Below are 22,029 nucleotides of genomic sequence, written 5' to 3'. Positions count from 1 at the left end.
TCCAATGCAATAGAAAATCGACTTCAAAAACAATGTGAAAAGTTACATTTAATTTCATTTTATCTCTGTAATATACTTCAGTAAGAATATTTCATTATATATGCAGGACCGGGCCCATGAGTTTGTGGCCTCGAGGTGATTTTTTACTGCAGAGACAGAACAAATTCCTAAACGTGAATTTAAGATAGAAGCCCGACTAAAATATTAACATGTGAAACAATTATTCAGTAAGCATATAAATGAATATAAATGAAACTGGCATTATTTGTTTTGGCAACAATGTTGCAGTTAATAAACAATATGGAATTAGCTTTGGTCTCTATTAGGATGACAAAGACAACATCCTGTTAATAAATCCAATACGTGTTTCAGATAAAATTTAACCAAACTGGCGACAAAATCCGTTGTCCTATGGGAACCAAAAAGATGTTACCTTAAGACACCCTACCAAAATTGAGAAATAATTTACCTCTCTGAACCTGCACATCAACTGAAAACACTAGTCAGACCGTGATGATTTTAGGCTTCATATAATACAAAGGATGAAGGCATTTTCCTGCAATACATAAAAGTACATATAGGAGAATGATTCTTTAAGCTATATGATGACACTTGCCTACAGAACTACCTATAATATGATCCACTCAATGTTTGCTCAATTACAAGCCAACTGCACTAAAATGGAAGAATGAGAAGTGGAAATTCTGGACAGGTTGATCTTACATAGTGAGCGAAATTTAAAATCCAGAAACAGGGAGAATGTCTGTGAAACCAAACAGTTTTTAGTTAAAACTCCAAATCTTTGTCCTTAAGGCTGTGTTTGGTTGCAATGCAAATAAATTTGCACTGATGCAAAATCATGGCAGTGCAAATGATTTGTGTGTAAATTCTGACCTATTTTTGTTTCAAATTTTAGCTTATTTTGTTTAATTGCAGTACAAATGAAGTAAATTAAGACATGAAGTAGAATAAAGTAAAACCCAAAACAAAATTAAACAAGAATTTGCATTTTTTTACTTTTGCACTCCCATGCATTTGTACCAGTGCAAATAAATTATCACTGCAACCAAACACAGTCTAAATGTCTTCATATTCAAAGAGGTTCCAATCATAATCCTGATTCTGATGTTTGAGTTTTTTCCTTAACAACTCTTTAACCAAGGCTGCATTAATTTGATGACAATCTAAAATTAGTTATAGAATAATACCTGATTTAGACATGACTTCCATTATTTCCTCAAAATGACTGCAGATGTGAGCAGATTGCTTCAATGAAGGTCTGCATCATCAGCTTTTGTGTGTCAGTATAAAGCTTGAAGAAGGATATATGAATATAGTACTCTAAGTTGTTCTAACCATGTGGTTGCTCATGTCAACATTATATGACGATCACCATAAAACAAGAAACCCTGGTGTCAATAACTCAAAATGCATGGACTACAACAATGACAGGAACTAACCTGCATTCTTTTGGCATGATTTGTTGTATCAGCAAAACGGGAATGTAACACATGACCATTAAAGCCGGAAGCACCTTATTTTCCAGCCTATCTTGGACTGGGTATAAGTTAAGAAATTCATCTTCTAATATTCTCAACCTTCCTCCTACAATTCTATAAAAAGGAAAAATAAAATAACCCTCTTATGAAACACTTGCAGTACTATCTTCACTTGAAGAAATGTTAGTAGATTTTGGAACTTCACTCCCTCTGACTACTCTGTTGTAAATGACTTTGAATGATTGTGATCCATACGGCCTATTGAGCAAACTTATTGGCATTCTTAAAGTTTGTTTTCGGTTTCTTCTCCCCCTTATCAAAATGCTGAAGCTCCCCTCACTATCCATCTTCCGAGTATGTCTAGACACATTCTTCTCGCCAACCCCTACAGAGTTCTCTCGTGGACTAATGTTGTAGATTAGTTCATCCCCAGATGATTCTATTCCAGAGCATTTTAAGTCGCCATTTTCTTGCTTCTTTTCCAATGCAATTTCAGTTACTCCAGTCCCACCATCCAAAACTTCTCGTGCTAGATTACCTACATCTTTCTTGGATTCCCCCCCATCATTCAACTCTACCAGAAGTGTTGAAGCTGAACTTGAGCCTTCAATACTATTGCTTTTCATTTTTTGCGCCAACACAGGATCAGGAATTGGTTCAACAACAGGTGGCAAGACAGAAAAATCCACAGGATGGCAGCCAGCAGGCCATACTGTTCCTGGAACAAACTCTGATGCATTTGGGTTCATATTGCATTGCCATGCAATATGATTGGGATGAAACGGGTTGCTAGTTACAGGGTAGGTGCTGGGTACTGCTTGGGGTTGAGTATAAGGTGGGTACATGAATGGTAAAGGGTGTACCATGTTTGGGGTTCTAGGGGGAGATGGGTATGCATGGACAGTGTGGTGAGGAGAGGAGCAAATAGGAGTCATTGTTGGCAGGACAGGAGCAGACCCTGGATGAAGAGCCATGTTTACTGGCCAAGGGGCAACAGCTGGAACAACACCAGCACCAATAGGGAGACTAATGTTCATGGTCACTGGTGGGCCACGTATAATGGCAGGAGATGGGTTGAACGGAGCTGCTGACGCAGATAACTTCTTGTTGGGAATGTCTCGTGCATCAACTGAATTCAAGGTCAAAGTTTTCTGCTTTATATCCTCTCCTCCTTGTACTAGGCCGTACTTATTCTCAGGCTCTGCACTGCTAGATATAGCCTTTTCACAGTGCTCTTCTTTGGGAGCATTGTCAGGAATTCCATTACTATCAGCTTCTATGCTTCCCTGCAGGACATCATGAACCTCATTTCCACCAGGTGCAGCCACTTCTATATCTGGAGATACTGTCTCAGAACATTCTACAGTTTCATTCTCTGGTGGGGTTTCAATAACTTCAGTTTCATCTTTCAAGTGAGAAGGGGAATCTAAAATGTAATTCTCAGTCTTTTCCTCCGTGGTATTTTCAATCTCTAATTTCACAGATATATCACTTTCCATTGCTTCATTTTCCTCTTCATTCTTCTTAATATTCATTGCAGCATTACTGGGGATATCACTTTGGGAATTCCGGACCTTCATCTTAACTATAGTGCCTGGTGGGGCCAGTGCTACTTCCTTGTAAGAAGGAGATTTACCAAGACTAATTATTGTGTTGTTCTGTAAAGCTGGTGTAGCTTCATTTGGTGCAGAAGAAGGCTTGGGTTGAAGCACAGTACTGGATATCTCATCTCCTCCACTCTTGTAAGTATCTTTTACTTCAGCTATGCTAGAAGATGGCATTGACTTGATCCTGTATGTCACAGCTTTAATTATTTTTCTGCTAAACCTAGTGCCCGATGAGGTATTCTTTGCAGTGTGATGATCCATGTAGCTTCCACCAGTTCGTTTCTTTATCAAGTAATACCTACTGTTCTGATGCACATTTCTTAATCTAGATTGATCTGCTTCAGTAACCAAATCCTTTTTCTGATAACTGTAGACCCTTGCAATATTTGGCCTTCTTTGTCTTAACCGCTGCCCAGACGACCCAGATGATCGGGGCCTTTGGACTGGTTGCCATCCATCATCTCCCTCTGCATTTGCTTCTGTTGAGAATTCATTGACAGTCACTGGCTTCTCCTCTATAACTTCCTTCACCACCATCTGTTTGGGTTCAATTTGACTAACAGGTTCATGGTCATTCTCTTCATTATTTTTAGGTTCAGGAATTTGTTTCTCTTCATTCTCTTCTTCCAAAGCAGCTGTGGATGAATCTTTCACTGATCCTTCAGTACTTGCTAAGTTGAAATTCTGGGTAGATATTTCCTTTACCTGCAAAGAAAAAGTTCAATGGTCATTTTAGGCCTGAATTACAGAAATAGGAAGGTTTGGAAATGCAAGAGATATTGAAGCCTGAAATAATATTGGACAAAGAAAAACAGTGACTTTTAGCAGTCAACTAACACTCGTAAAGCCATTTTATTCTCAGGAAATATGGTGACTCAAAACATCAGTGGGGTGAACATACTCAAGCTGAACTTAGAATGCAAGAAGTTCAGTATTTCCCTCAAGAAATCAAAAGAATATGAAAATAAAAAATTCAGATAAATCAAAAGATAAAACCTATACATAGAGCTTGGGTTCATATAGGGAAGAATCAAGGAAGACTCCTTTAGAATCACTTATATGAAAAAAAAAAAAAAAAAAAAAAAAAAAAAAAAAAAAACTTGAAAAGCCTACTGATCAACTAGATATCAGTTCATCTAGCAAAAAAAAAAGGGAGATCATTGCATATTAGAAATTAGAACCTATGACATTACATAGAAATTTTGTATTTGTATGATTGTCTTTTTGTTTTTGTTCCTTTTATTTTTCTTTAGATTTTTCATTTGTCTAAGTGAGAGCAAGAAGGGTTAATTTCTCATCTCTAGTACTTTAGTACCTATGAATAGAGATTATGATACATAATCCCATCTACACAACTCGTTGCTATGTAGCAACAAAATTTACTTATTCTGGCCAACAATATATTACGTTTACACCACTTGGATGCTCCAGGTCCAAAGATCAAAGCAATGGCATGATCCTACTGAAGTTACCTTGTTAATTAAGAAACTAGTTGGCTATTTAACACATTCATCTTAGATGGTGCACCGAGAATGTCTCGAATAGACCATGAAGAAAGTTCATCATACCTTTGTACCCAGACTTTTCCTCTTCACTGCCTCTGCTTCTCTTCCTTTTGCATCTTGATTAGGATTAATGTAGTCAAGTAAATCCGACACACTGTCAAGTTTTGAGTAAACAACTTGAAACCATTAGCCATTAGGAATTCAAATTTATGGACTATGTGAAGAAGCATAAGATAGCTACTGGCACTACAAACATCAGAATACCAGCTTTATGTTACAGGAATATATATATATATATATATATATATATATATATATATCTTAGGCCACATCTCCAAATTGATGGCCTAGCCATCTGATCTCTTTTCTGCTTTTTCAAAGTCATACAGAAAATTTCAAACACTTACCACTATAAAGGTGGTTAGTATCATCCAGAATTTGTCATTTGCCCCATATTACAAAGGGGACTAGAACCACTAAATTTTTTTAGTCTTGAAGATCCACTTTAAACGTGTGGATCTTCAATCTGGACAGCAAGCACTCTTTATTTCACCATCCAATCTGGATGCAAGTACTTATTATTGAAGACAAGTACAATACAGTAGATTAAGTAATGAAAGTTATTTGGGGTAGAACATACTCTTGGGTGGCATCACATAGACTTTTGAAGAATATACCATACAGCTCTTTTCTTTATATCAGTGATCTTTTTGTATCTACTTGACTGAAATGGTTTTTTTTTTGGGGATGTACAAAGATTATATGCACCTTGCCCAGTGTCTTATTGTGCAGGGCTTTGTATTTTAGCTTTTCTAAAAAATAAAAATGAAGTGACATTATTATTGAAAGGGAGGACAGGTTGCAAAATCAACAGAAAGGATATTGGATTTGTCACAGCATGGATTTCTGAGATTAAATGTTGATGGTTGTGCTTTGGTAGCCAAGGATAATCTGATGTGGGTGGAGCTATCAGAGATTGTTAGGGTCCATCATTTTAGAGAGGCAATATTTTTGGCCTCAAGGATGGGTTGCAGCTTTAGATGAATAAAAAAGGTGGCGTATTAGGAAATGACAGAGAAAACCTTAGTCCTGTTGGTATTTTCAGAATAATCAACCACATAAATGTTACTATTGAACTGAAAACGTTTGTAAATAATACCTCAGGTGGCCTTTGCTAGCAATGGATGCATCAGGCTTCCGGGTCCCATTTCGAGCAGCTTCTTGCTGTTCAAAAGCCTTAGACTCAAAATACTCTAGCCAAGCAGCAGCATCCTGTAGTGTTTATCAACAAGACAATGTTTATGGGCATCAAAAGCTAAACTTGTTTTATAACTTGCACTACAGTTGAAATTGAGCGCTGATTCAAACCATTTATTTTTTAGAGAAATAAATGATATTAACCACACAGTCCATTGCATTATTTTGGACAGGTCAAAATATTGTTTGCATAACTAATTAAATAAGTTTCATGTTATGGAATGCAAATTATAATCAGATCCTCATGGTTCATGTCATGGTTATCCACCATCTGGCTTCCAATTGGACATTTGGGAAGATAACTTATATAACAAATGACAGGCTTGGCAGCTAGGTTGAAAAGAACTCCTCTAAGACCCCAAAAAATTGAAAAAGAATGAGAAATATTTCTGCCTTCACTCAGTGAATCGAGTATTGAAGAAACCTGTGTACGAAGATCATCTGGACCAAGCTTTGCTTTGAGAATTTGCAAGGTTGTCTGCTCATGCTGAACACTTAAAGGGTATGCTTCCATCAGTGAGAGAGCAATAGCTATAGCATGGTAGCTTGCCGCAGTCTGTAGAAGATTGAAACAGATGTAGCTTAGCCTCTAAGGTGTAAATTCAAATTTCCTCCTGAAAGTAATCAGGCATTATGTGGAACAACTAAAACAAATCTAGATTATTGCAAAAGATGGTCAATTAATTAAAATTTATTAGGGTCATGACAAGATCGTAATTACAAGAAAAATTTCCATTCCCCACTAAATCACAACAAGAGCATACAATAATGAGAAAAATGGCTGGAAAGGGACCTGAATATGGTCTGGACCTAGTAGCCTCTGGTTACACTTCAGAGCTTTATGGAGGTATCTGAGAGCAACATGAACATTTCCTAGGCCTTCCTCCATCATAGCCACATTGATGTATGTAGCAGCAGTGTTTGGATGAGATGGGCCACAAGTGAGATGTAGAAGATAGAGTGCACGCTTTACATACCTGATCAATATAAATAAATAAATAAGAAATATGATAAGAGAAAATTCCTAAGCAGGTTGTATAGAAGTTAAAAATCGTGTAGATATCTCATGAAATATGTATTGATAAAGCATGAATAGTGTGGCAATGAAAAGCTAATCTCAGCCTTCAGAAATTATAAATTGGAAGCTTTCAGGTTTATATCCTATGGAAAAAACCAGGGAGAAGTCCTGGGCCTCCTGGCTACTCAAAAATTGAAAATTTTAAGGGTAAAAGACAAATATCAATTGGTATCAAATAAAGATGAGATGGCAATTCCACATGGTCAAAATACAATAAAACATTAACTGGTTCAGATGCCAGATTATCCAATTAGAATAGCACCTATGTCCTAGGCTCCAGAACAAGAAATTGTCCAAGAAAAGATAAACAGATTGGATGTTTATGATCATCCAGTTGATATAACCTATTAGTACAAATCAACTTAAATGTGGTTGAAATGTTTAAAAGCAAACAAGAAAATAGCAATAAAAATAGAAGAAAATCAAGGATATCATGTATGGCCTTGAAAATTAGCCAAATATACACCTAAACATGTTCAAGAAGAGGCAGGCTTCCCTGATGAGAACAAAAGGTGGTGTATAAGTAGTGAAGGAAGAAAAAGATACATGACAAATTTTCCTAACTAAAAGTGACAGTATGTGTTTCACATGTAATGATGTAAATATGACAGTGTCTAACACAGACAAATTTGGAACTAATTTAAAAGTCCTTGTTAGGGAAAAAAAGTTTAAAAAAAGGGAAAGTGTTGTCCACAGTATTGACTAAAGTGTTATCTTTAAGATAAAGCAAGTCTTTCCTGGTTTGATAAGCCACTCCCAAGGGGCATTCATTAAGGGTAGACAGATCAAAGATCAAGTTTTGATATCCAATGAATGTGTGGAGGATTTAAAAGAAAAAAGGGAAAAGAAAGGTTTTGTGTGTAAATTGGACTTGGAGAAAGCTTATGTTATGGTTGATTGGTCCTTCCTCCTGGACACTTTGAAAAATTTTGGGTTTGGAGAGAGATGGTGTGGCTGGATAAAAGGGTGCCTGAAGACATGTCATTACTCAATCCTAGTCAATGGAGTGGTTAGAGACTTTTTCCCAGCAACCAAAGGTTTGAGGCAAGGGGATCCTCTTTCTCCTTTCCTATTTACCTTGGTAGCAGAGGTGTTCAGTAAACTTATCACAAGAGCTGATAGTTTGGAACTTTTTAAAGGCTGGAAGATTGGGAGAGAGAGCACAGTTGTTACACATTTGTAGTTTGTTGATGATACAATTATCCTTTGTGAGAATGTTGATCTGCAGAAGGTAAGTAATCTGAAGCAGGTGATCAAACTGTTTGAATTTGTCTCTCAGTTAAAAATCAAGTTTGAAAAGAGTTGTGTAGTGGGATTTAACCTGGGAGAGGAGGAGATGGTTGGGATTGCAGAAGCTTTAGGTTGTCCAACAGAAGGATGGCCTTTGAAATATCTACGTATGCCTTTAGGAGCCAACCCATGGGAAGGAAGCTTTTGGAGCCCAATACTTGAAAGATGTGCCAAGAAGACGTCATCTTGGAAAAGAAATTATGTGTCTCTAGGGGGTTGTATAACTCTGGTTAAGTCTGCTCTAGCAAACCTTCCAGTTCTCTTCCTCTCAGTTTTCAAGATGTCACAAAGGGAGGTACTGAAACTAGAGAAGATCATGAGGGATTTTTTGTGGGAGCCTAGCAAAGGTAGGAAAGATGACCTGGTGAGATGGGATCTAGTTTGTAGAAGGAGCAAGGGGGTTTGGGGTTAGGAAATATAGGGAAGAAGAATGAAGCTTTACTGAGTAAATGGCTGTGGAGATGGTCGTTAGAGAGAGAAAGGCTTTGTCACAAGGTTGTGGGGAGTATTCATGGCTTTGCAGGAAATGGTTGGGACGTTGGAGTGTCGTGGCAGGCTACTCTAAACTCTCCGTGGAAGGATATTCATGGTATTCTTCCTCAATTTCTCAGCCTCATAAGGTATGATGTATGTACTGGTGATAGGATCATATTTTGGGAAGACACCCGATCGGTAATTCCACCCTTAAGGACCTTTACCCTTCTTTGTATTTCATTTCCCTTTTTAAAAGTGAACTCATTCAAGGTTTTGTTTCATTCTCCCAATCCTTTGGCTTCAGTTGGAATTTGGGCTTTAGAAGAGATCTGAGAGACTCCGAACTTGATCAAGTTGCCTTGTTACTCAAAACCCTAGACTTCATTTGTTTGGGGGTGTATTCAGGAATGAAGAGGGACAGATTGTCTCCCTATTCTCTGGCCCAATTGGAGTGGGGGATGCGGTTAGTGCATAGGTGAAAGCGGCTCTACAGGGAGCACAAATTGCTAAAGAGTAGGAGGTTGATTATTGAAGGTGACTCTAAAGTGGTAACCAGGTGGCTGAAAAAACCGGAGACAGTAGCTTGGTCTTTTAGGGGAGAGATGAGGAGGTCGGAAAATGGGCTGGCTGACCTACTAGCTAGCATGGGGTTAACAGAGATCACTTATTCTGGGCTCAATTGTAATTTTATTTTGTATGTAAGGTAGCAACTCGCGCCTTCTGGGAGAACTCTGTTTTTGTAACCACTTGTCAGTGTACTTTTATATTTTAAACTTTATCTTAATAAAATTCTTCATTATTCATCGGAAAAAAAAGTATTAAAAATCCTGGTCTTGCTAATTAGACTGACTTGAAGTAAAAAAACTCAAGGAAGCAAAAAAGATAAATTATTGAAGAAAGAAACTAGGAGTAGGAAAGGTTTTGAGTTTTAGCATAAAAAATCAGGTTATTAATAATGCATTTGAACAACAAACAAACCAACACATTTGTCAGCAATCTGACAGATAAATATATGATGAACACAAGTAAGCCCAAAACTTTGTACTAAATAGTGTAAAGACCAGAATGTACTTGAGAGCCAGTTCTGTGTGTTGAAGCCTGTAATAGAAAACTGCAAGATCCCCGTAACTCTTCATTGTATCTGGATGATCAAGTCCTAGCTCTCTCTCATTGATATCTAATGCCTTTTGTTGATAAATTGTGGCCTATCATTGAGAGATTTCAAATTAAATCAGCTTATAACAGAGACATATATTTATCCATCAATGCACATGAATACAATTACATAAAATTTGAGGTAGTGATAAAGCAGAAATAGTTAGAGGCTAGACCTGACTGAAGTCTCCTGTGTGATAGAGAACTACAGCCAGAAGGCTATAGGCTCCTGCTGTCATCCGATGGTAGGGACCACAAACTGCTACCAGCTTTGCGAGAGCCTGTGCATAGCACATGTACAATAAGTAAGATACTAATACAATAATAGTACTTTGGCTGTAACAGAAATAACTCTTTCAACATCCTGGAAGCCCAATACCTTCGTCCCATAGCTGACTGCATCTTCAAGCTTTCCCTTGTCTAAAGCTGTCTTTGACGATTCCAAGAGTTGTCTTCCATCTGCAGATGAGCAAGCAGCTTGCTGCAAAGAAACACAGAAGATGTATTTAAGTAAAGAATGTTTGCCTATTCATTTCAAGACGACAAAATATCTGTTTCATTATTCAAGGAAGAGGAATTATGTAGCTCATCACCTTGTGCACTGGTACCAGACTAATAATGTCCACTTTCCGAAAAGGGTGTTGAGAATCCATATCAAAATCCCTTGGAGCCAGCTCAATACCAACCTAAGAAAATGCAAAAGCAGGAAGATTTCTAAATATGCCAGCAACTCGTTATCTTATCTTCCATTTGGGTTTTGTAAGTGACAAACTATATTGTTACCATGTAAAATTTATATTCTTACCATGGGCTTATGTTCCATTCTTCTCTTTAGTGATAATATGATATATGGAAAGTTACATCTAGATTATTCAAATTGGAATGCACAATCTGTTGTCTGTGAAAATCAAGGCTCATATCCAAATGATACGAGTCATAATATGGTTGGTCCAGATAACTCTTCTAGGTCCAAGAAAAATCAAGTTGGACAGTCATAGCAATTATGCTATTAAATTAAATGAGAGGAGATAAGCCAAAAGAATGTCACTGTTGGATCCCATCCTCATCAATTGATCACAGTTTGTATACAGGAATCCTCTTGGGTGCTTACCATTGAATGGAAGGTTCCAATTGCAATGGGCATCTACCATTTAGACAGAATAGTCAAGGACACATCTTTTCCATTTCCCTCTTTTGACTGTAGTTGTCTTAAATTTTATGTAAGTTCCACTAGAAATATGTCATAATCGTTCTGATTATCTAATTTATTACAATTGGACATTGAATGAAAATATGGTTAGTGTTTCCAAACCAACCACAATTGTACAAAACAGATTGCATATTTTGAAATTGAAAGGTTAGCATTAATTACCTTATGGCACAACCCACGCAGAATTGCAAATTTTCTCACATCCTGGTAGTTTAAGCTACTTAGTTCCCATTCATATCTCCTCATCAAAAAGACCTCAATCCATCTCCACACAAGAGCATGCACATTGCAAGAATGATTGGACTCTTCAGTTTCAGGAACCCCAAGCATCAGGTTCAATGCAGCAGCTATTGAAACAGCCATATCTTCAATTTTAGTGACAGCTGCAATCACAGCTTGCAGAATATGCTTGAAAGCTCTTACTATCATCTCGTGAATACAGAGTGATTGTACATGTGATAGCCTTTCTGAAAGCTTAACCTGGTTAGAAAAAAGTAAAAAAAAAAAAATTTCTTAATGCATCCAAAAGTAGTAAACTTGTAATTGTCCATAATTTTAGATATTGAAAGGCAGAGACATGATTATTTTGATCTAAAAAGAAAGAGAGAAGGAAAAAGAAAAAGAGAAGGGATAATGAGAAGTGGCAAACAAAAGGGATAAAAAGATTGCATATCTACATGTAGGTATAAATAAACATTATTAAGATGAAAGAAGCTTAGAATTTGTGAGTATTGAGAAAAAAAAAAAGAAAGATAGTACTGACCCTAAACATACAAACAGGCATGTTCTTTCCGCACCCTCATCCACACACACACACATACAGAGAGAGAGAGAGAAAGAGAGAGAGAGAGAGAGAGAGAGAAATTTGGTATAATATACTAACAACACGTCCAAGAGAGCACATCCTGAGGCCTCTTGTATGCATGAAGTCTGTTAGAGTCCGGCCGTCAACTGGGGAAAGTTCCAATGAGCCAAAGTCTGCAACCTGTAATGTTTGAAACACGACTATTAATCAAAATCTGAGTAACCACATCTAGTGGATGATAAAAAACGTCCATTCATAATGAAGTCAGTACTTACAAGCTTAGGAAGAGCAATTTCATTATAATATTTCTGAGACATTTCAATTAGCTCCTTCAGCGACTGTTAATAATAAATTAATAATTGAATGTCAGTCAAAACATTAACAAAAACAACTCTGTTGTATATCTTTTAACAATCTCTAGGATGACATTACCTTGCAATGAAGTCCCGTTTCTGATTCTTTTAACCGTGTAAATGCAGAATCAGACAACAACCTTTTTAGTTCAAGTTCATTCTCATTGGCTTTGATTTCAGCTTCTGATTCCGCAGATTTTGATTTAGCATTTTCAGCTTCCCCATCAATACGCTCTGCAGGAGATTTGCCATTTTCATATTGTACCTTTTGATTGCTCTCATTTGATTTCTTTATGTTGTTCTTAAGAAGCTTAAGAGGCTTCCCAAGTCCCTCAATCTTTTTCTCACTCTTAGACTTTTCATTAGATATTTTCTTATCTTTTTCTGCATTCTTTTGATCTTGTAAATGTTGTATCCAGCACGCTCCTAGTTCCCACCTCACAAAGATATCTTGTTCTATTTCTTCTTCTTGAATCTTAGCAAGGCTTTCTCCCAACACTCTCACAACAAAAGCCCGAGCAGCATTAAGCTCTTCACGCTCCACATCTTGTGAACGTGAAATTGTTTTATTGTGTTCTGAGGCTAGTCTTTTGTGAAGAAGCAACCTCAAACTGTAATCAACAATTTTATTATAAGAATTGTGAATGGAAGTGCTGAAGAACAGGAACCAAGCACTAGCATCTGGGCATGCACATCCCAATCTAAACATATTTACTAAAGGATAGAATCACACAATATGTGTTTTCTTGTTAAAAAGTGTGTCAGAATCAGTATCTAAAGAACATATAGAAACTCAAAATGAAATTATGGAAATCCATGAATATGTTTACACCTCGTATACGTACTGAAAAAAATTATAAATTTATGTAGGACATATATGGGATGCTTAACCTTCTGCAAAAGAATGCCAAAGGTTAGGTCCATGTCCAGTCTACTATCCCAACACCTGGACAATCAGGACTGTCATTGGGTATTGGTCCTTTTACATAAGTCAGAAATCCTTTTCTGAAATTTTTTGGTCTTACACATGCAAATTTCAAACCATGGAATGGATTAAACCCACCATTTGATGGGCCAAATTGAAGAGCTTCAAGGTAATAGCACAATCAAACATCTGAATCTAACTGTCATCTCTGTTGACTATATTCCAGGATGAATGTCATAATATTTGCCAAGAAAACAATAATAAATTGGATGGCTATGATCATTTATACTAGTAAAAGTATAGCCTTGCAATTCTCCCCAGTTGACTCCTTTCACTAGTGTTTTGCATCTTACTGTCTGTATTGTAAATCAAGAAATTTTTAGATTGTAATAACAAGTTAGGGTGTTTTGTTTCTTTTGACAATAAATTATATACATGTATGCATATGCTAACTAATGGTTATGTTTGAGTTTGTATATATAAACAGATGGCATTGAATACTTTATGTTGCTTCATGTAGAGAACCCCAGATAGTTGAAAGAAGGCAGATGAAGGCAATGTTTGTTCTGTATACAAATTGGTGCCAATTTCTGGAACATAGTTAGGAGTCATTGCTTGGTGCAATTGTAAAATACTAAAATCTCAGGGCAAGAGTGAAAACGCAGGTTAGATCTGAGAGCAGCCACTTTATGCAGAAAAAAGAGAAAAAAAACAAAGATTAGGTCCATATCCAATCTACCCTAGATAGCAAGGACGAAGGACCATTATTGGGTAATGGCCCTTTTCTAAAACATGACTAATTTACCATTTTGTTTTGAAATGTAGATAACCCCCAGATAGTTGAAATTAGTGGGGGTGCAAATGGACCGGATCATGATCCGATCTGATCTGAAGTCCGATCCTATTTTGTCGGATTTAGGCATCCCCATTTTGGATTCAGATCCCCCCCATCCAATCTGAGAAGATCTGGCCTTATATATACATAAATATATATATATATATGTTATTTATTTATAAATATATTATTTATATTTCATTTTTGTAAATTTGATATATTATTTATTTTTTTATAAAAAATATGTATATATATGATGAAAATAGTTGAGAAGATACTTGTATTTTTTTGTTTTTCTTTATTTAAATCGGATCGGATCAGATCTGAATATCCGACTTCCTCATCAGATTCGAATTCAAATCCATGTTTGTAAGATCCAATCGGATCTGCTCTTAATAGTATCGGATTGGATTCAGAGAATACCCTGATTCCAATCCGTTTGCATCCCTAGAAATTAGGTTGATTAAGATTGAAGACAATGTATGTGCTATATACAAAATTGGCATATCTTTCAAAACATGACTATTTTATCATATTCATTTGAGATGTTGAAGGTGTTGATGAGAACCTGTTAACATTGAGAGCATTGGCACCTCCTTCAGGCTGATCAATGGTGTCCATGCATCGAGATGGAGGATCCACTTCACTGCTGTTTCTCTGGTCCACTTTCACAATAGCAATATATCCACAATATCTTATATTGACAACACCTAGAGTGACAATATCCTGCACTTAAGGGTACAAATTTTCTGTCACTGTTTCAACTGAAGCAGATCTCAAATTAATAACTAAAGGTAAAACAATCTAATGTTGGAGAAAACATCACCATAGATTAGTCATAAATTTGATTTGAGAAGTTCTTACATGGGCTGCTGTATTTTCATCTGCAGTAATCCCTTTCAGTAGGTTTCTTTCTACCAAATGCTGTGCATCCATTCCTGTTGTTTGATTCCCATCAATCTTGGTATCTACCTTAATACTAGCATTGGAAGTATCTTTCATTATGGTAATGCTCAAGTCCCCCACTCTCTCAATGTGAAGGATTTTGCCTTTTCCAACAGATGGCGTTGAATCCAACTTTCTCATAACATTCCGTATTGCTGAAATGGCATTGAAAATTGCTACATCTACAAATAGGCCATGTAGAAGGAAAGCTTTCCTATCTCTGCTCTGTCTTTCCTCTACTGTCTTGCAAGGCATAGATGCGAGAAATGAAAGCTCACTGGCCCAAGGTATTAAATTATATTTCCCATCTCTTCCTAAACCACCTCCATTTCCTCCCCATGTTTCATCCTCCACTGGGAGAGGAGGGAAAGCTGATGGTGATTGTGCTGCAATAGGAGGAACAAGCCACGTGTTTGCACGGAACCCATAAGGGAGATTACCAAACTGCAGAAGAGGAGTTAGTCAATAGAAGCAAGAACAATTAGAGCAATAAAACTAAAATGTAGAACAGAAGGCATTTTATGAAAAGAAAAAATGGCAAACATTTGGAAATGTCTGATACCATAGGCAGAGTGGAACACTATCAGGATGGCTTATATACCTTGTTACGCTCTGAGAATGCTTTCATGAGATCATCATAGGCCTGAAATATAGGGAATCAAGTTCACGTGCAAATTTCAATCAGATGCTCAATCAATTTAAAAGAAAATGCATGACTCATTTAGAGAGTAAAGTTGAGAATGGACCCAGAAAACATCTCAGACTCTAAGAAATGAAACCAAGAAAAAGAAATCTAGATTAACATCTTATTTAAATCTTAAGTTAATAAGGATAACAAAAAGTACAAAGGATATCAGCATGAGCTAGTTTGTTTATTTATTTATATTGTGTTTTTCTTGTAATATTTGTTATTATTAGGAACCCAACCCTATGAATTCAGTTTGCGCAATGCTGCTGTGTCCATCACCATGTCCATGATAGGTAAACTGCTCCACTGATTCCCGATACTGCATGGCATTGGAATCAATAAGTAACACTATATGTCAAATCAATTTTTCTCCAACACCATTGGATACTGGAAGCTGTCATATTGGATTCACTAATTCAGGCCGTCTGTCTTAGTGTCTTATGGGCTAACAGATCGACCTCCTGTCAGATATTTGTACTTACAGGATCACTCTTTTTTTTTCTTCTTTTTTTTTTTTTTTTGTAAGAAGTGAGGTTACTTTGCTAATAAAGTAAAGTTTATTGAGGGAAGAAACACATTAATCGATATATGTTTCCAAAAATCAGTAGTTAGAAACATGTTCTCATAGTACAGCATAGCCAGAGGGATGCGTGTGATACACACACACAGGGAGGCAATACTAACATTGTCGAAGGCTCTGCTAAGCTGTCGTAACAGATCAACAAGGTTGTGGCTCAGAAGCCGCTGCTTTCCGACACTATAAAATCCTTTGCTGCAAACTTCAACAAAAGCCAGCTTTCCATTACAGAGCTTTATCTGCAAATCAACAAAGCAGCTTATTAGGACCCGTGAATTAGCTGGTACCAGACTAGCATCACAAATAAACATCAACCAAAACATGTATACTGATAGACCGCAAAAGAAGGGGTCAGTTTGAAAATCTTACTTCGAGTGAGAATAGATGGTTGTCTGGTAAAATCTCTTCCGTTCGTCGTTTCGTGGTCCTCCGTATAACTGCAGCATTACTTACAATTCATCAATTTTGAATTCAGTGTTCCTTGAAGTATGGTACTCGCAGGAACATAACACCTGATTCGCTACCAAATCTATGATTCCAGTTAATTGGTTGTTTTTCGGATCCATATAATAGTCGAACCATATAAAAGGGTAAATTGCTGAACCTCCCTTTAATTTTTTAATTTCCTGAAGTTTGGTAATTTTAAGGGAAACTTTTGATTAATACCCTATACTTTCGGCCTATTGCCATTTTGGTCCCTAAATTTTGAAATGCAACAATTCAGTGTCGAAATTTTCAAAACGTGACAGTTCCTACCATTAATCAATTTGTTAATCAGCTGTTAAGTGGCATTTGAAAAGACACAAATGTCCTTCAAATATCATCTAATTTTCTTTATCAATCATTCAAACATTGATAAGAAATGAACAGTCTCAAATCCTTACCTCTTCTATTTAAGAAAGTTGGAGTCTCGTCTAATTCTCTTAAACAGAAGAGGCGAGGATTTGGGAATGTTATGCTTTGATGGTTGATAAAGGGAATTGGATGACACTCGAAGGGTATTTGTGTCTTTTCAAATGCCACTTAATGACCGGTTAACAATGGGTATTGGATTGGCACGTTTTGAAAGTTTGGGTATTCAATTGTCGTATTTTAAAGTTTGGAAACAAAGTGACACTAGGCCCAAAGTATAGGGTACTAATCAGGAATTTTCCCAAAGGTTATGTTTGGTTTTAAGGAAAAGGTAAGGAAACCATATAAGGTTTGTAAAGGTTTCCCTACCTTTCCTTTACCTTTTCCTTCAAACCAAACACAATGTAATTGTAATCACCTCCTAAAGTAGAGCCCCTCTATTAGAATCCTCTAACAAGAGTCACAAAAATATCCATGCAATTACTATTGCCGCTAATTTATATAGAAAATTAATACAATTTATGAACAACACAAAAAATAGAAATTTTAAAGTTGTAGTTTTTTACCTTTGAGTGATTGTAAGGTTCAAAGTATTGATACGTATTGGCCGATACATATCATGCTGATGGCTTCCCGATATGCCCCTCCAGGGGTTGTATTGGGTCAAACACTGGTTCAGAGGGTAGTCCTTAAATCGACCCCTCTGAACTGGTTACAAAAAAATAAATAAAACCTAAAAAAAATACCGATATAGGCTGGCTTGTGTCGATACTTTGAGCCTTGAGTGATTGATATGAAAGGCAAATTTAAAAAATAAATCAATTTCAAATAAGAAATTGAAAGGGTTTGGAGAAATGATTCATATGAAGATAAAAATTGAAAAACACATATACTTGTCAAAATAAGTGCATGGGTATTTTGTTTGCAACCATGTCAACAAATTTAGGAGAGGTTTTAACAACATCTAGAAACTTAAGGTAGGTTTTAGCAATTTACCCTTTGATAAATTTATAAGTCCCCCCAACCTTAGTTATAATTACCCTTAAATTTCATTTGCAATTAAAAAATAATAATAATCCTGGGTTGGTGATATTATCCATTGACTTTTGTCTGCAACAAAGACCTTCTAAATTTTATTTTGTTACAAATACCCCCTCCCTTAAATTATGTCAATTTACTCTGAAAAATATTTTTATTCAAGTTTACAATTTTTCAAATCTTCAAACTACTCACTGATCAAAAAAAATCTTCAAACTACTCTTCTTTATTTATTTTCATTAGTTTTCTAAATATAATATTGAATTCTTCTTAGTATTTATAGATTGATTCAATTATTCAGATGGCAGAGTTTTTATATAAATAAATTTAAGGTTTTGTTTTTTTTTTTTGATTTATTGAAAAAAGAATGAAAATTTTTTAAAAGGCATTTGTTTTAGTAAAATAAAACAAAAATTTAAAGAAACTTGTTTTTTTTTGTCATTAAAATGATTTTTGTTATTTTAACGGGTTTCATTTAGAAATCAATCGTGGTTTAGTTTAATTGATAAGGGCAAAGAAAATAAAATAAGGAAAAATTAAGATGAATATTTTAGTGATTTAACGCATTCCGTCCTCTGCCGCTCTTCCTTTTCGAATTAGAGAAACGAAACCTGATAACGAGGGTTCGAAAACCGACTAGGGGAGTATTTCCACAAAGTGACAGTTCAAAGAGATCTTTATCGCTAATAAAAAGTTCAAAGAGGGTGATTGTCTGACACACAGTATGGGGGTCATTGTAATTTACAAAAACATCTAATCATTTTCTAATTTCTAAAATGCGCCAAAGAGGGTGTAGCCTTGAGCTAAAACGTGGGGCCACGCACATACATCGAAGACCGTGAATCGTGATGTCCACCGGCATAGGTAATTTCACCTTGCCAAGGAGGGGAGCGGATTAGATGGTGACCAGCCAGAAATCCAGGTTCTTCAACCCAGCACACTCGAGTCGAGTTTTCATGCACATTAGCACAAAAGCAAAACCCTAGGCAACAATCACCCCTCAACGGTTCTACCCCCAAAAAATGAAAGGAAGAAGAAGAAAGATTTACGTACACTGAATAGGAGGCGTGAGATGCGAGAGCGAGAAAAACTCATAGAAGCTCCCGAGTTTAGGGCACGCGCTGCTCATCTCCCCTTCGCCCTCGATCGTTCCATCTTTGGACGACGATGAAGAGGTGTGCTTGACGTTGGCCTGAGATTTGCCAGGTTGCTTGCTGTTCTTATCCTGCGTACCGCCTGCAGCGCACTTGCAATCCTTGTTCGCGGTCGCAGGCACTGCCGTTGCATCTTTTCCCGCCGAAGGACCGAAGCAGGTTGTGCAAGCCACGATATCCAGCAGTCGTCTAACATGCGCCACCGCGCTATCCTCATCGTACTCGTCTGTTCCAGATCGATCATCGACGTGAGAGAATGAAAAGAAAGAGCTTATATTTTTCAGTACTTTCCCCGAGTTAGGTTTCCCAAACCCAACTTACCTTCTACTAAGGTTAGAACACAGGGCTTCAAAGCAGATACGTCAACCGTGTCCTTCAATCGCAGGCCCCGGATCTGCAATGCAACAGACAAACTCACATTACACTCAACATCTTTTGGAGTGAAAGTTTTTGTGTTAAAAAGTTAAAACAGTGCCACCACTTCGATAATAATATAATATAATCCTAATCCTACTTCCTACCTGGTAATATTAACTTATTAAAAGACCAAATTACCCCTATGGGACACAGCCACAGTATGATGCTGTCAGACGGGATATATGACCATACCAATACCATAGTACTATACAAATACAATGGACCGATGGAGTCGGGGAACATCGGATATGGTGGTGAGTAGATTCCAATCTGACCTACCAAAATTACACTCTGTCTTCTCACGTGACTCGAGTGCTCTTTTTCCCTTTACTAACGAGTAACGCCGTGTTTTCTTTTTCTTTGCTGCAAAGTGCAAGTAGTTTCCCCATCTTTGCTTTTTTTGATGGATGGGTTGCGAACTTGCGATTTGCAAACGAAACACTTGGTGCATTACAGCTCTAATTTCTATGTTCTAACCTAACGCTTATGAGTTATGGCAACCGCCACACAGTTACGTTCTAGTTTTCATAATCCAAGGCTGCCTTTTGCTAATTCTACCACATTTCTTATTATATTAATATTATTAAATTAAGGATAATTAATTATATCCCCTCGGCCCTCACTCGGATTATCAAGATAAATGAAAAAACAAATATGCCTTTTCAAGTTTTGCATAGAAAACATTAATTCTATAAACGGACGGAAGGCTCTTCTCATTTTCCATTTATAGATGCTTCACTGCAAAGAAAATATCGCCTTACCTCGTGAGATAACGAAAAGTTGGTAACGCTGCAAGTAATTGCGTTGACAGACAAAAGCCGACGAACATCTATTATCCTGTCCGTCGATATTCCCTGCTCATCGTTTCCAAATTTTTAGCAGATAAAGGGAAAAATAAAGAGAATCTCCGATAAGTCAATGAAAAACGCTTGCTCGCAAGCTAGATATGCTATGATTATAAATGTACGTCAACGGTGAACCAGTCGGAAGCAAAATCAGTGAGACCACTGCGCAGAGTGCAGACTGCTAAACTCTCTTCTGTTATTAATGCTCAAACTAGCATTCAATGTTGCGAAACGATGATGAAAATTTTCGGACGGTAGAACGGTGACAGAAACTGACCTTTAGAATAATACGAGATTCATCGGGGAGATTCACGGCGATGTCCACAGCAACCGGGAGGACTGCAATGTCACGTAAAGAGCGAGAAATGAAGAACATCTCCTTGTGTCCGTAAGTTGTGATCAAATTTTCATTGATAAATGAGTTCTTACCCTTCTCCTCTTTCTTCTTCTTCTCTCCTTTGGGCTTGCCCCGACTGCTCCTAGGTGCCATTTTAGATATAATTATTAGTATCGAACCTGTTTAATTAGCTGAAACTCGGAGTTCGGGAGGTGAAGCTCAGAAGCTGCTTGGCACAGAGAAAGACTGATTAATATTTCTATTCCTGTTAAATATTGAGTTGGCATAATAAGAATAAGATTATATTATGAACTGGAAAGAAAAACAAGGGTTCTGGGAAGACCCAACGAAGCGAGCAGGGATATCTCATCCTGAACTCAACAAAGTGTACATGTGTCTCATAAAGAACTGAGATAGAAAACCCAGAAAAATACTCGGTTGCAAATTAATCTAATTAATATCTTTTCAAGAAAAAAGCAGCAATTGCTTCTTCTTCTTCTTTTTTTTTTTTTTTTTGAAGAAGAAGAAGAAGAAGAAGCTAATACTTCTTCGAGAGGTTTGTAACTTCAGAAGGAATTACCAAGAATCCGAGCAAGGCGAATATTTTACAGGTTAAGGATTGAAGAAGCAACAAGAGTTTCCAATCGGCACTTGAGCTCTGAAAAACGCAGCAGCAGCAGCAGAAGCAGCAGGAGTAACACCAGTTGTATACCTCCCTCTCTCTCTCTCTATATATATATAACAAATGAGTGGGTAAAATAAACCTAAAGTTCTAATAAGACCTCCGAGAGGATCAGAGATTGGATGATGAAGAGGGATTCGCCATTGAAAAGCTTATTTCAAAGCTCTCATTCGGAAAGAGAGAGAGAGAGAGTGCGAGCGAAAGAGAGACAGAGATAGAGAGTTGGTATGATAAGGAAGGAAGGGCGGAGATTTAACAGTCAGAATTCAGAGAAACATGGCATGGCATTTTATGACAGCGTCTGCCTCATACAGTAATTATCATTTTGTTTTCCAAATATCTTTTTTTTTCTTTTTTTCTTTTTTTTAAATTTAATTTTCTAGGGTCCAGACGACAGACAAACGTTTGGGTCCATTTTATTGACCCAAAAGACGGTCTAGTGTCGATACCCGAGTAGGCAACTACCAATCCTTAATTTCGAGCGGCTCTCAGCTGGTGGTG

General features: G+C 37.0%; 1 protein-coding gene across 5 annotated transcripts; it reads right to left on the bottom strand.

Moving 5' to 3' along the window:
- Positions 1–240: 240 nt before the first annotated feature.
- Positions 241–21,785, bottom strand: LOC104604800 (Tetratricopeptide repeat (TPR)-like superfamily protein). 5 transcript variants are annotated; one of them, XM_010269344.3, is made up of 26 exons: positions 21,427–21,785; positions 20,939–21,072; positions 20,787–20,848; positions 20,426–20,518; positions 19,569–19,641; positions 19,147–19,473; positions 16,573–16,640; positions 16,311–16,442; positions 15,540–15,581; positions 14,858–15,382; positions 14,562–14,719; positions 12,313–12,844; positions 12,156–12,218; positions 11,959–12,060; positions 11,238–11,555; positions 10,459–10,551; positions 10,245–10,346; positions 10,042–10,146; positions 9,782–9,915; positions 6,662–6,845; positions 6,293–6,424; positions 5,771–5,883; positions 4,675–4,765; positions 1,461–3,811; positions 1,209–1,279; positions 241–556 (listed from the first exon to the last, which is right to left on the bottom strand). In XM_010269344.3, the coding sequence occupies exons 2-24, from the start codon at positions 20,997–20,999 to the stop codon at positions 1,643–1,645; spliced, it is 5,679 nt and encodes a 1,892-aa protein (XP_010267646.1). In that variant the 5' UTR covers positions 21,000–21,072; positions 21,427–21,785; the 3' UTR covers positions 241–556; positions 1,209–1,279; positions 1,461–1,642. The 5 variants fall into 5 exon arrangements, with proteins under 5 accessions (XP_010267646.1, XP_010267644.1, XP_010267645.1 ...); XM_010269342.3 differs by having other exon boundaries at positions 241–490; XM_010269343.3 differs by having other exon boundaries at positions 241–479.
- Positions 21,786–22,029: the final 244 nt, after the last annotated feature.

The sequence above is a fragment of the Nelumbo nucifera genome, chromosome 1, assembly GCF_055504915.1.
Source record: "Nelumbo nucifera cultivar China Antique chromosome 1, China Antique-T2T, whole genome shotgun sequence".
NCBI lineage: Eukaryota > Viridiplantae > Streptophyta > Magnoliopsida > Proteales > Nelumbonaceae > Nelumbo > Nelumbo nucifera.
This window is presented reverse-complemented; position numbering and strand designations above follow the sequence as displayed.

Coding starts and splice junctions, on each gene's coding strand:
- LOC104604800 (XM_010269344.3), bottom strand. CDS start 20,999: ATGGCACCTAGGAGCAGTCGGGGCAAGCCCAAAGGAGAGAAGAAGAAG. Junction 16,641..19,146: donor TCTCACGCCTCCTATTCAGT/GTACGTAAATCT, acceptor GTAATGCTGCAG/TTATACGGAGGACCACGAAA. Junction 10,347..10,458: donor GTCTGGTACCAGTGCACAAG/GTGATGAGCTAC, acceptor GTTTCTTTGCAG/CAAGCTGCTTGCTCATCTGC.